Here is a 14,997-nt window from a genome sequence, read left to right as displayed (position 1 = left end):
AGAGAATCAAAACTCCCTTTTTATTAAGGGACTTCATATGAATGACTTTAAGATTAAACGGAGAAATGGATCATTTAGTTTCTTTTTGGGAAAAGCTGTATATGGGTCCCCTACCAAATAATGGAGGAGGCTGGCTTTGCTAATGTTTGTTTAAAAGGGGGAGTCGACAAGTTTTCAGCTTGCAAGTGGGAGTGTCTAGTTAGTGTTTTCCTTTCTACACAGAAAGTTAACAAGACTCTGACACATCAGAGTTTGTACGGAAAGAGTTTAGGGAACTATTGGACAAATTTCTCACAGAATGATGGGGCAGCTCATGAAAAATGATCAAGACTGGAACGCAAAGCTCGTGGGGCTGATGTGCTGCATGGGTCAGTAGTATCACCTGTAATATCACTTTCATGTTTTCAGAACTGAGAAAAGAAGGCTGTGCTATCAGGGGTAGTTTGCACGGTGGGAGATTAGCAGGCTGTGGGGCACCTTTCAGAAATCTGGACAGCCTCCCTAGAGAGAATTTCCCTTCTCTTGTTGTGCATAGGATATGCCTTTAAGTAATCTCAGTATTATGTGTGTGATTTGATACTAAGTGGGTTTAGCTTTGATTGGATTTTCTGAAAACCAGTCAGTGTAGGTTATAATAATAATTAATGCTCTTTTTGCACATCTGTTTTCCCAGTTTCTGTTATTCTTTGCATTCTGTGTTATTACATATTTTCAGCCACATTCTACAATATGAGGTGACCAAACGTTTATATTTTCATTTAAAACTTACTCTATAAATGAAATAATTTTCTAATAGAGAAATGTTTTAAAACTTTATTCAGAAAAATAACTGAATAGTCTATAAAACCAACTGAATCAGTTTAAATCTCAGGAATGATTTTCCCTTTTTGTTGTCATAGCAACTGTGCCCTAAATATAAATCTCAGTGTTAGCCATCACTCACTGGAATGAAATAAAGAACCATTGTGAGACTTATAATTGGAAAATCAGATGGTGCAATCTGAAATACTCCCTTTTGAAATAATGAATATTATGGAAAGTGGTAAATCACAGTCTCCCCAGACTTAAACTATTCTCTGATTATAAGTTGCTTTCCTGAAAAAAGTTGGGGCCCTTGAAGTCCCCATTATCTCTCCTCTCATTGCTCTAGCATTTTGGGAACTTAGTGTCAGAGAACTTCCCTTGGTATACTTGAATGGGACTCATCAAGGTTTGTCATGGTTAAAAAGATTTGGCTGTTACTGTTAGAAAACTGTATCAGAATTTATGAATTATGTGTGTCATTTAGTTAGCTTTAGTATTTGTACCTTACTCATAAACTTTAGTTGTAGAGCATAATCCTCAGATATTACTTTGGTGTTACTGCCAAATATATAGCACCTATTGAATGTTTTCGGCATGCATTTGAGCTCCTAGCAATAATCACCACAGACAAAACCTCAGTGATCAAAATAACCTTTATAAAGTTAATTATTTAAGTGAATGTCTCATCTGTAATAGGAGATAAATTATTTGATTAAATCAGTGTTCTCATTATACCCCACATGTAAGAAATTAACCAGTAAATGACTGGTTTGTACAACATACCTATATTCTATTTCTTCATGTTGCTTAAAATATAGGACCAGTTTTAATTTATTTTTATATTGTATTAAAATTTTTAAACTAATCACAGTGTATAGACCTTATTTGGAGTTTAAACAAATGAGCTGTTAAAAAAATTAAGTAATTTGGATATTGTGAACACTTACTGGGTTATTGATAATAATAAAGAATTATTGTTAAGCTTTTTGGAGGGTGCCAGTTTTAATAAGTTTGGAAAAAGAGAGATAGATTTATTAGTTGTTATGTACCAAGAAGAGAGGACTTTATAAAATACACATAACATGTTAACTTTAATGGGAAAGAATAAACTTGTTAGGGTTCATATTATGTGATGATTCAGTAAATTAACAAACCTGATATAGAAGCTATCTATTTTTGTATTATCAGGATTTTAAATTAATAATACATTTTAATGTTTTTTTCATGATGATTTTACCTTAGGATCCTAGGCTATTCATTGGGCGGGAATAATATGGATATTGCGTAGGAAGTAATCTCGATTTTTTCCACTCTTGTTTTCTTTTTTGCTGGAGACTTAGACATGCTGAAAATGTGATATGAGTAGTAGCCGTTGGCACAAAAGTTCCATTGTTTGCATGCACTTGTCCAAAGTTCACATCAGACAGCCGGGCCACATTCCTCAGCACCCTGTCCGTGGTTGAGGTGTGTTCAGCACTTTCATTTGAAAGGTGACAGTATTTGGGGAAAATAGAAGTAATTCTGGAGGGAATCACAGTCCTTGGGTTCTAACTATCGCTCTTTCAGTCTGAAATTATTAAACCAGGGTTTCTTTATGATGGGGAAGCTTGCACATGGTTGGCTTCCATCTTGCTATTCTACTTGCTTTCCTTTAAGCCGCACCTGACTGCCCTGGCTGGGGTTGGTCTTTCATTTGTACTTGCTCACATGGTGAGTGACACATCCTTAATTCAGCTGGGACGCTTATCACACTGCCTTCTTGTCAGGTGTCCTCTCAAGGTGATGAGCTCCAGAGAGCAAGGACCAGTGTTCTTTCTTTCCAGCCATGTGGTCCCAGCACCACTGTGACACTGGGCTCATCCAAGGCCCTGCTGAGTGCTGGAATAAATCAGTAAATGGGGGGAAGTATAGAATCTGCATTTTATCAATAAGGAGGACTAGTAGATTGCTTCTCTTTCTTTGTTCTTGAATTAGGTACTAAGTAGTAATTTAGTTTCATTCTGAACTCATTAGGAACAGCAAGATTGAAAGACATTTAAGGCACCATATTCCACTTTAAGAGATATAGCGGTGTTATCTACTGTATGTAATTAAATAAGTGATTATACATTTCTGAGTTGTTATTCTGAGTTGGATTGTCCTTTTGAAGCATAATCACATCATGATATTCATTTGCTGAGTGCATAAAAATATCATCATGTCTACTGTGGGGTAGACAAAGATGAGTGAGGTGTAGATGATGCACAAAGGGGCCAACAGAGATGATATTTTGTGGATGATATTGGTTAACAATTATTAATATCATTGATCTTGGCACAGTAATTACAAGCAATGTGTCTGGGGATTTTACATTGGGAATCAAGCAAATTTAATGGTTTTAACAAATTCTGGGCATTCAGATTCAGATTCAGCAAGTCTCTGTCTTCTAGGTCTGCTTTGTGCAAACTCTTCAATTTTTAATATCCGGTGTTAGGTCAAGAAGTAGACTAGATGTTTGGGGCATTGAAAATGAATTTGTTATGAACAGACCAAATGATAGGCTATGTTTAGGTGGGTTATTTATTTATTTATTTATTCATTTATTTTTGGTTTGTTTGTTTCTCCATGATGATGGTGGGAAATAGAAAGGGTTTCAGTGAGGTATCTTGGAGAATAAATGCTTATGAAATACAAACTAGTTTATATGACCCTTTTTCCTGTCCTTTCATGTTGGCCTTAACGTGTAGGAGGGCTCTATCTAAGGAGTATGCTGTCATTGAGTAGCTTGGCAAAGAATGGAATCTGAACAAACCATTGGATTGTTTCACTGAAGTTTAATAATTTTTAAAAATCATTGGACACATTTCTTGCAGAGCTTTTATTTTGCTATTGTAAACACTAGCATTTACAGTCTTACAGATACATTATGTATACGACCAAATTTTAGAAGTGTAGTTGCTGGGGAAAGTGTATATATTTTTAAAGCTTTGGATATTTATTGGCAAGTTGTTGTAGAGCAGTGATGTCCAGCAGAAATTTTTATGATGATGGGAACATTTTCTCTTTGTTCTATCCAATATTTTAGCCATTATCTACTTGTGACTAGTGCACACTTGAAGTGTGAGTAGTGTGACTAAGGAAATGAATTGTTAATTTATTTTGTTTTAATTAATTTTGGTGTAAAAACTTAAATAATCCTGTGACTAGTGGCTACAATATTGAACGATGTAGGTCTAAAAGATTTAAACTAATTATTTTTCCACTAGCGATATACATATATGTGTGTCTTTTCCCTGTGTCCTTGTCAACATCAATATTTTTTCATAAAATCTTGACAATTTAATAGGTTAAAAAGCTTGATTTGTGTTATCTTATATTACTATTATTTTCTGGTGAGGTTTAGTACTAGTGGGTATTATTTTTTCAATGGATTACCCATTTGCATATACTAAGAACTTCATCTTTTTATTTTTTATTTCTGTTTTCTGTATTAATATTAGTAACCTTTGTCACACAGATATTTCCCAGCTGATTTATTTTTATATTTTTGTTTATATTTAAATTACTGTAATGTGCATATATGCTTTTAATAAGTAGGACAAGCATTTTCAAAGGAGCTTTAGTTCCACTAAAATAGTTTAAGAAGGTTCAGGAATAAAGAAGGAGAAAGAAGAGAGATAAAAAGAGCAAAACATGCCCTGCCCCAGGGAGAGAACAGAAAGCACCTGAACTGTGGTGAGAGAGGAAAGAAGACTGCCAGGGAAAAAGAAAGATGTGTCCCCGGACACAGAGGGGAGGGAGGAAGGAAACAAGAAGGTAGGGAATTGCCTCCTAAGAAGCAGGGGGTGAGGGGGTAGTATAGCTTGAATGTTAGCTCTAGACATTGGAAGATTATGATTTCTCTTTTGAAGTAATAACTTGATGAACCAGAACATTCCAATACTCTTTATTCTTAAATCATAAGAAGTCTTCTCTGCTTCATGTCTGTAGTAACCACAGGGCAGCATCACTCCCTGCAGTAAAGATCTAGTTGTTGTTGTTTTTAAATAGTAATGAAACCAGAGTTCACATCAAGCTAAAGGACCAGAATATAAACCCTGCCTTTTATCACAACGTTAAACAATTTGCTGAATAATCATGGACAATTATTTTAACTCTTATGAGTCCTGGATTCCTTTTCTGTGAAGTGGGAGTGAAACTACCTACCCTCTCTCATATGAATGTGAAGACCAAATGGGATATAATATGTGGTATGTGCTTTGGGCAGTTCCGTACAGGGACTCACCTGAAGGTGTAGAATTTAGATTGGACATCTTTGTGTTGATGGTGGTGATGGGGGTTATGCTACAGAATGCACAGAGGACATTTGTTTGATGCTGTAATGTTGGCAAATACAGCACTGGGAAGAGACCAGGCTGGTAACTCCTTGACCCTTCTTATAGGTAGCCTAAAGCTGTCAGAATTCAATAAGAAAATTCAAATGCACTCAGTATTTTTGAATACCTTATTTTTGTTTACATGTGTAATCATAATTAAAGTCTATTCATAGATTATACCAACCTTGTTTCCCATCTTTTTTCCCATTCCAGATGAACGGGACAAAGTTCAAAAGAAAACGTTTACAAAATGGATAAATCAGCATCTCATGAAGGTCAGTTTATATTTCTTTCACATGTTGGAATTGTTTTGCATACTTTATTGTGCAGCAGTAATTGGTCGTATGGCTCTGAAGCACAGGTTTTTAAATATTAACTTGAAAGTTTAAATTCCAGAGCATTTCACATGCATTTTAGGTATCTCTAATTATTTGGCGTGTCGCCTGTGGGTAATGATGGAGGTGGGGCTGTAAGTACCCAATGATCACAGGGCATTCTGTGATATTAGTAAAACTTATTATTGGACTCTAAAAAATCTCAGTTATTTAAGAAATATGTAAATAGCTGTATGTTAGGGCATGGAAAAATTGCAATTCTCAGTAAGATTTTTTTTCAAGATTCAAACCAAGTTCTGGCATCAGATTTATGTGGACAGCAGAGGGTTAGATGAGAATAAAAATGGATTGTTGAGACAGAATTCTAGACACGTTTTATGTCTTATACTTAGTATGACCTAGAAACTGGTACTTACATATACAGTTCCCTGTCTGTGAAGCAGTTAATAGTTGTGTTTCTTAAAGTAATATTTATTTATGTGCCATGGGTCATAAGATATGAACTCTCCAGAAAAATACACATGTACACAAAATTTACATACAATTTCATGGAGATACCAGATCCCACTGAAGCTCTTCTCTGCATCTCAGCTGAAGAACCCATAGGACTTCACAATTAACTATTAGTTACTTTTTTTCCCTTTTAAAGGACATTTGTAAATTGGAAATAGGTAATGTTTTAAGTCTGTTCTTTGGGACTGTGAAAAGGTTTTTTTATGTAGAAACAGCATTTAAAATGTGGTTATATTGTTAAACTATTTTCTAAGTCCTATTTAAATCATCATGTGGCATAGTGGTACCAATTAAGTAAATAACCTTCTATAACTGATTCTCATTTTAGGGGACATATCAGAATTACCTGAGAGGTGTTTTAGCTCCCTCTCTCTCTCACCACCCATTGACAAAATTCTTGTTTTGAATTCTGCTATGTCCTTTTGGGAGGCCATGTTGTACACTCTCTAATCAAGAATCATTTCTGTGGGGAGCTTCTGTTACTGCTGGCAGTGGAATCATCTGGTGTGTTGGCAAGAGATAAAAAGTTAAGATCCTCAGCTTTTGTAAGGAAATGTACTGTGAATGCTACTGAAGGATACCAGCAGTACCTACGTACTCTCTTCCAAGCTTTTATCTCATCTTACATGGGATGGGCTGATGTGAGCGTTGGGATACAGATGTTTGGAGCTGAAGGCTCTGACAGAATTTTCCCATTTCTGAGGTGCATCCAAAGGAAGCAAGGTTTTTGATGAAGAGGTGCCCCTGGGGTGGCTGGGTGTCTGGGGGTGGGTCACAGAAGGTGGCCCTGTGTCTTCTGGGGTGTAATTATTATGGTTCCAGGTTGGTAATCAAGTCACAACTGCTGGCAGTGGACGCGGGAGAGAAAAAGAAGCACAAATGAGGATGACTGCCTCGGGAATTACGGCACTGGCATTATACAGTTAGTTACGTTGTACTAAACCAATCTTAGGAATAGTTCATAAACTGGATGACTGAGTATAAGGAGACTGCCCTTGCTAAAAGTGTCAGAACGCTAGTTGAACTGTTTGCGGACAGAGGCTGTATAGCTCCCTCCTCGGGCCCATTGCTGTGCTGGCGAGAGTATTCTTACAGTGTGTGTACATTCAGTCATTTAATCATTCTCACAGCCCTCCAAGGTGGTTTCCTTTAGTAGTTATACAGGGTTCAAATCCTGATTTACCTAGAATGCATGACCTCTTTCTTTTTGTTTGTTTAAATTTGTATTCTGGAATGTAAAGCTCTTTTAAATTAGAGTTGAGATACAATATTATATTAGTTTCAAGTGTATAACATAGTGATTTGACATTTATATAATTTACAAAGTGATCACAATGAAAAGTTCAGTAACTGTCACTGTACAACCTTACTGTGCTATTATTGACTATATTCCCTATGCTGTACTTTACATCCTGTGACTTATTTATAACTGTAAGTTTGTCCCTCTTAATCCCCTTCATCTTTTGCCCACCTTCCCAATGCCCAAACTTCTGTCAGCTATCAGTTTCTCGGTATCTATGAGTCTATTTGTTTTGTTTGTTCATTTGTTTGTTTGTTTTTTTATTTCACATGTAAGTGAAATGATACAGTATTTGTCATTCTCTGGCTCATTTCACTTAGCATAATACCCTGTAGGTCTATCCATGTTGTTGCAAATGGCAAGGTTTCTTTCTTTTCCATGGCTGAGTAATATTTCTGTGTATTCCTGTGTGTGTGTGTGTGTGTGTGTGTGTACACACATTTCTTTATCTGTTCATTTATTGATGGGTTCTTAGGTTGCTTCCCTATGAAGGCTATTGAAAATAATACTGCAACAAGCATAGGGGTACATCAATATTTCCAAATCAGTGCTTCATTTCCTTCAGATAAGTGCTCAGAAGTAGAATTGCTGGGTCCTCCTTTGTCTCATCTTATATCCTTTGTTTTAAAGTCTGTTTTGTGTGGTGTAAGTATTGCTAGCCCAGCTTTTTTTTTTGCATTTCCATTTTCATGAAATATCTTTTTTCATCCCTTTAATTTTAGTCTGTGTGTGTCTGTGACCTCTTTTTTGATAAAATAACAAAGCTAGAGATCTAAGTCTTAATTCTGCTGGAAGTGAGTAAGAATGGGGACAATTAGTATCAATTAGGCACAATAGCCAATTGATAGATGCAGTCCAACTGAGTAGGGTTATAATCAGCTTAGTTTATTTGCTTCTTGAAGTATGCTATAAGCCAGAATTTAAAATGAACTCTTTTTAAATGAAGAGCCACTTATAGGAAGGGGGAAAGTTAAACACTATCTATAGTCTTGACTAACTCCTACTGGTAGCTGCTTACATTCTTGTTTTGTTCTAAAATCAGCTTAAAGTAGCCTTTTCTTATAATCTTAAGACATATATTGAAATCAATGGCACAAAAAAAACTCAAATATGTGAGAAAATAGTTTTTAATCTTTCATTCTTTTATGTCTAGAAGTTATAGCATTAGCTTTAAGTGAAGAAAAATAATTAACTATCCCAAACATTTTTAGGCACCAACGTTTATCAGTTAATCAGAGTAGTAAGTTCATGCTTCATGCAGTCGTTTCTACATTTCACCCAAGTGATGATAACGGGGTAGTGAGCCTCATTTTGTCTCACTAAAAGGAATGCCGCATGGACACTTTCATCACAAGTGATCATTTGGTCATAATCCAATCAGTGGGAAATATAAAATACCTCTATGAATTTTAGAGGAAAAGTCAATATCAGAAATAAATATTCATTCTTTTTTGATTTTCTTATATTCTTCTCTTGAAACATTGAACATATTCATGGAGAAACAGGGAGAGGAGAGAAGCAGGTCTCTTACCTTTCTTGCCTTACCATTTTCCTTTTCAATTAATGAGAAGTATGTTATTTGGAGTTTTCAATAAAATGGCGTCTTGACATATGAATGTTAAGAGAAAGGGTGACCATAAAAAAATGAGTCAATAAAATGAAGGAACAATTGATGGATAAGGGGAGGATAAAGTGGGAATGAAATCATTTAGATAGAATTTGAATAATTCCGTGTGTGTTCTCTGTCATGTCAGTTTTCACTGTAGTCACAAGTAGTCCTTAAAGCATGGGGGCAGGGGCGAGAAAAGGAGAGCTTCAAGGAGAAAAGAGAGAGGAAGGGAGGGAGGAGGTTAAAGGGGGAAGAGGGGAGGAGTGGCTGCCTTGTGCACTAAGGGCACGTCCCTCACAGCCCCGAGGGGGCCCCTACGGGCAGGGCCGGGGCCTGGGGACTCTGCCCGAGGCTCCACTGCCTGCTAGTGCTGACTCGTGCTAGGGATGTGTTCCCCATCTTTTGAAATAATTATTAAAAAAATTTTCCCCTTTCTGAATCATTTAGGTATTTTAATTTAATATCATTTAATTGTTCCTCTCTTTTTTTTTTTCATCCTAAGTAAGGCTCCACGGAGAACAACAAGGTAGTTCTGCTTATTTGGGCAGTGAGGTGCCTGAGAGGTTCATCCCAGAACAGACATTTCTTCACTGGATTTTTCTTTTGCATTTTGTTAATAGTATATTTTGCTAACTTGGACCACATTGTCTTTGAAAGAAGAATGTCTCTTACAGGGTCATTTGTGAGGTAAGCCAAAGATGGGAGGCAGCAAGAGGTCAGGTAAACAGGAAGTTGTAGCTTTGCACTTTATTCTTTGTGTGACAATAATCTTCTTAGCCTTTCTTCTGTAAAATCGTGGTGATGTTAGGTTACTGTGAGGATTTAAATGACATAATCTGTCTAAGCAGAAAGCATGGTACTTTGCACGTCATCAGTAGTAAGTGAGAGCTGTGGTATAGAGTGGATTGATTTGGGTGGCTTCAGGCAAAGTAGTAAAGTGGGCATTAGTTGCCCTTGGTGCCCTTCTGCTTCTGTTATCCAAATCCTTTTTCTCACCTCAGTGCTCTCTCTTTTAGTTTATTCATTTTAGGAAAAGCTGGGATTTGGGGTTCAGAATCTATTGAGGAGTAGACTGGACTGTTGCCCCTTTGCCTTAGAGTCCTGCTGAGAGATTGAAGAATTACTTGAGTTCCCCGTTCTCCCTAAACAGCCCTCCCTAGTCATTTATAGGTAGATCTTGGGGCCCCAAAACCTATTTTACTTACTCCTCTTTTCCCATACACTTTCCTCCCGGAAAGGGAGTCAGTGAGACTCTGGAGTCTGAAGGTTCTGAAAGGTTGGCAGTTTTTGGTCCTCAATTGTGATTTCATTTAGCGTCACACTGGGAGGGCATCTTCCAAATCCTCCTGTTTGCTTCCCTTAATTTAACAGAAGGGGAAACTTGCGCAGCTGCTCACTGGTAGAGCTGCCCTAGTAGTCAGGAAACAAGAGTATGTGTGGATTGGAGTGAGGGACTGTGCGGTGTTTGATTTCCCAGTGTACTGTAGGATGTTGCTGGTCTGCCAGCAGGTTGCCCTTGGCTATGAGACTGTTTACTTTTCTCTACCTCATAGTTCCAGCTATTTGCTAATTAATTCCCTTGATTTAGGAAGTTATGATTTATGCAGCTGTAAAATAGTACATCCCGAGTGCCTCAGGGATGAATCTGGCATGGTCAGTTTTAAAGGATTATATGACCGAGAAAAGTAAATATTGTGGAGTTTTAAATGATTGCTTAGGTTACTGTCATGTCCATATGTGTAAACATTGGTTCCTTAAAATATATTGGTTAGGGTTTTTTAATATAGCTTTTTCTCCAGAAAAAAATTGTGTAGCCTTATTTAAAATTTATCAGAGCTAAAATTACATTTGTTTAAAGTGAACAGATTGCTTAATTAAAACTTATACTTGTTGGTGAGCAGATGTCTCTGGCTTTTTCCCAAATGTATTTAAATTTTAGTGTTCTGGTGTTTCAGTTGTATGACTAAGCCTGTCCTTAAACTGGTTGTTCTGGCAAGAATGATTTCCTTTTGATTCATCATTCTTCAGAGTACTTTTAAGAATAGAGTTCAGTTAACACACTCAGGTCTGCTGCCTCTACAAGTCTCTGCACACATTGGGTAGACCAATTGTTACCTTGCAAACTATGGCTGGTAGGTAAGCCATTGGTGTCGGCAACACTTAGGTATTATTCTTTAGCATAATCTTAATTACTGTCCTAAAACATGAGTTGATAGCTTTTAAAAATACCTATGACTTGAGTTAGCTAAATTTAACCCAGATAAATTTTCTAAAATTTAAAATTGATGACATTCTTTTATTATTTTATACCAGTTCTACCTAATGCACTGTATAAACTAGAGGGTCTCATGTCACTATTTAGTGTTAGTTATTACTGGTCACATGAATTCTGTCTTGCTGTCTAGAAATTGATAAGATGATAGTATAAGTGATGGCACCTAAGATTTAAGTACCTGTGATTTAACTTTTACCTTGTTCTCAGAAGAAAATGAAGGAAGGAAGCCCATTATTTTCTGAAGCACTTTAAAGATCAGAAAGAAGATTACTTTTCAGTTGTTTACTTGGCCTCAGAATTAGAACTTGAGTCATGACCTAGAGGCTATATTCAAAAGGAATAATTTAAGAAGCTAAGTGATTTTTAGGAGAAGATCGGAGTCTGAAGAAGTCCATATAGTATGTTTTCCTTGTGTTGGACCCATCTAGCTGCCAATAGATAGTGGAAGTATATTCTTCAGCACTTTTTAGCTATACTGTGCATTTATCCTTTAACATTGTGTGATAGGATATTTGGTCTAAAGTTTAATTTTTTTTATTGGCACCTAAATTCATTTGAAGAGAAAGAGGCCCTGGGTTCCAATATTGAGCCACACCCTGCTTGTTAGTAACTTGCTTGGTTACCATGTGGGAGACACCCAACTGACTTATCAGATTTTCCATCATATCTTCGGAAAGCTTAATTTACTCACACCATAGATACCCTTTGCCCACATTATAAAATCAATGACTTCATGGCTCCACTGAATCAGTCACACCATTCTTTCTTTTCTGATTTGGTGGCTGGAAGGAAATACAAACTGAGAACATGGTGATAAGTTTTAGGGAATAGAAAAAAAGCTCTGTGTGCTCTGTGTTCTTGGCCATTGCAGCTTATCAAGTAATTTTACATCTGTGGGCACAGGTGAAATAGAACTCTAGAAGCATTGACTTTATAAAGGGCTAATGAAAAAAATCCCTCTTATGAAAGTATAATGCAGTGTTTTGGTTCTTAAAATCTGCAGATAAGATACGTTTTTTTGACTTCAGACTTACATGAGAGGTTCTTAAATGTGAGCTGCATCAGATTCACTTAGAGGGTTTGTTGAAAATAGACTGCTGGGCCCCACCCAAAGAACTTCTGATTCATTAGTTCTGGGGTGGAGCCGGAAAATTTCCATTTCTAACAAGTCCCAGGAAATTGTGTTTCTAACAAAATGCTGATGGTGCTGAACTAGGGCCATGTTTGTAGAGCCCCTGATATAAATATTATAATTAACCATCAGTTCCATTTGGTATAACCAACAAATCTTCTAATATGGTTTAGAAAATAAAAGCAGCTATATTTTGTTGTAGCCCTACAGTGTGCCAGGTACTTTACAGTATCAATGCCAATATTTATAATAGTAGCTGCTAATACTATTTGAGAGATAACCATGTGCCAGCATCAGTCACTTTTATGTCTTAAGGTACTTAATTTTCAAAATAATCTTTTTTAAAAATTTTTTATTGTAGTTTTTCCATTACCATTTAACCCCCTTATACCCCATTCACCCCTGCAATCACCACACTGTTGTCCATGTCCATGAGCCCTTTTTCTTTTTTGCTCAATCTCTCTATCCCCTAACCTTCCCCCACTTAGCTGTCATCTTGCTCTCCATCTATGAGTCTGTCTCTTATTTTGCTTCCTATTTCAGTTTGTTAATTAAATTCCACATATAAGTGAAATCATATGCTATTTGTCTTTCTCTGACTGGCTTATTTCACTTAGCATAATGTTCTCCAGGTCCATCCATACTGTTGCAAAGGGTAAACTTTCTTCTTTCTTATGGCTGAGTAGTATTCCATTGTGTAAATGTCCCATAGTTGTTTTATTCACTCACCTACTGATGAACACTTGGGTTGCTTCCATATCTTGGCCTTTGTAAATAATGCTGCAATGAACATAGGTGAGCTTATGTTCTTTCCAATTAGTGTTTTGGGTTTCTCACAACAATCTTTCTGTACAGGTCCTGAGTAGTGTTGTTATCCCTGTGTTACAGATGATGAAACTAATGCACAGAGAGGTTTCATAATTTCCCAAGGTCATTCAGCTAGTAATTCTCAGAATTTGTGTGGAAAATAAGGCTAAGAGAGATTATACAGTTTTTTCTATATTGGTCAGTAGTCTAAAAATTACATCCCAGTCTTCCTGACTCTAGGTCTTTTTTTTGCTCTCTCTACTACAATAAACTCTTAAGGGTAAATTTCAAGTTGCATGATTAAAGCCGAAAGGGGGAACCTGAGCTTGACATTTGGACATGAGTGTGATTTCTTTACAAATATGGTTTGACATTTAAGTTATTACTCTTATGGTATAAGAGATAACAGTGTACGTAATAGAGGAAGGGTTAAAACCTTTTTAGGGGAAATGACTGATTAAAGACCCAAAGTTTAGAATTTAGAAGCAAATCTTGCAAACCTGGTTTCTATCAATGTGAAAAAATAGTTCATTTTGTAATCTAGACAGTTTTAAGATATTATGAGTTAGATAGAAGATTGTGAAGTTACTCTGTGGATAAATAGTAGGTTGGCATTGAAAAATTCTGAATGTTTTCTCATCATGAAGAAAAATGATTTCTTGGTGATAAGTTTCTCATCAATTAAAAAAAATGCTCCAGAAAACACTATGCTTACCTTCACCAGTAGTGCATTGAACTTCTTGTATATCCAGGGCTGTATTTGAAATACAGTTTGGGAAGTACTCTGTTTTCAAGCAGCTTGCTGTTTGGTTGGAGACATTAAAAATACATATGTGTAAAACCATTGAACAGTTATGCAGGTTAGCATAGGATAATGTGCCAGAATGAGCGGCTCTGAGTAGGCAGGGACTGTGCTAGGCCAGGGGAAATGACTTAAGCAGGGTGCAGGGGAGGGGGGAGGCAGGACGGGGTGGCTGGGCACAGTGAGTCTGATGTCCTGGACTGTGGGATTTGCTGGAAGATCAATGGGGAAAAGAAATGGTGAAACCAGGTAAGGGACAGATGTGATTGGTTAGCCTATTGTCAGAAGTTTTTGTGGGCAATAGTGATATAACATAATTGACATTTTAGAAAGAACCTTGAATTTCATTCATAGGCCTTAAGGAACTACATGTGAATTTGTGACATGTCTTCACATAATAATAGCTACATGTTTGCTAAATGAGAACCTATGGACAGGAGACTACTGGCTACTCCAGGGGATGCTCTTAATTTTTCCCTTTGGATGGATCGGAGAAGGCACGCTGACCTGTACCTGTGGGATACAGGAGGTCTGGCGTCTCAGTCATTCATGCGATGAGACCTGGGCGGGTCGGTGGGCCTCAGATTTATGGGAGTGGGACACCTGACTGTGGGCTCAGGCTATCATAACAAGGCCGAGGGTCCATAGCTCTTTCCTACTGTTCCCTCCACGCCCAGAATACTTTGGTTAGTCCTTACAGAGATTGCACTGTAAGTGTCCAGAGGAGGCAACCATGAGGGTGAGGATCTGAAAACAATCTCTCAGGGGAGAAATGATGCAAACAAGCGGGGGGTTGGCTCTGAGATGAGAGGATTCAGGAGAAACATGACGGGTGTTTTCTACTATTGATACGGCAGTCATGTAAGACAGGGTGCAGTTTTGGGTTTATTTGGTCCAAAGAGAAGATTGCTGGATAATTTCCAGGTTCAAAGATTTAAGCTCATATAAAACAATATCTGCAAACACCCTTAGGTCAGAGTCCAGTTTGGGGTCAAGTATTGCATTTAGTTGTCATGTCTCTTTAACCTGCTGTAATCAGGAACAGTTTTGTAGGCTTTTTACAGA

At 37.1% G+C, this 14,997-nt stretch overlaps 1 protein-coding gene across 16 annotated transcripts in view; it reads left to right on the top strand.

The window, feature by feature from the left end:
* Nucleotides 1–14,997, top strand: part of DST (dystonin) — a 427,647-nt gene that overhangs the window by 184,060 nt on the left and 228,590 nt on the right. For all 16 annotated transcript variants that reach the window (XM_054569508.1, XM_054569506.1, XM_054569525.1 and 13 more), the window contains one exon: nucleotides 5,373–5,434. In XM_054569508.1, coding sequence (XP_054425483.1) covers nucleotides 5,373–5,434 — 62 coding nt within the window. The remainder of the gene's footprint in view (nucleotides 1–5,372; nucleotides 5,435–14,997) is intronic.

The sequence above is a fragment of the Pteronotus mesoamericanus genome, unplaced genomic scaffold (assembly GCF_021234165.1).
Source record: "Pteronotus mesoamericanus isolate MK-2021 breed Mesoamerican mustached bat unplaced genomic scaffold, CSHL_Meso_final contig_20, whole genome shotgun sequence".
NCBI lineage: Eukaryota > Metazoa > Chordata > Mammalia > Chiroptera > Mormoopidae > Pteronotus > Pteronotus mesoamericanus.
Note: the sequence above shows the minus strand (reverse complement) of the source record. Positions and strands in the feature narration are given on the sequence as shown.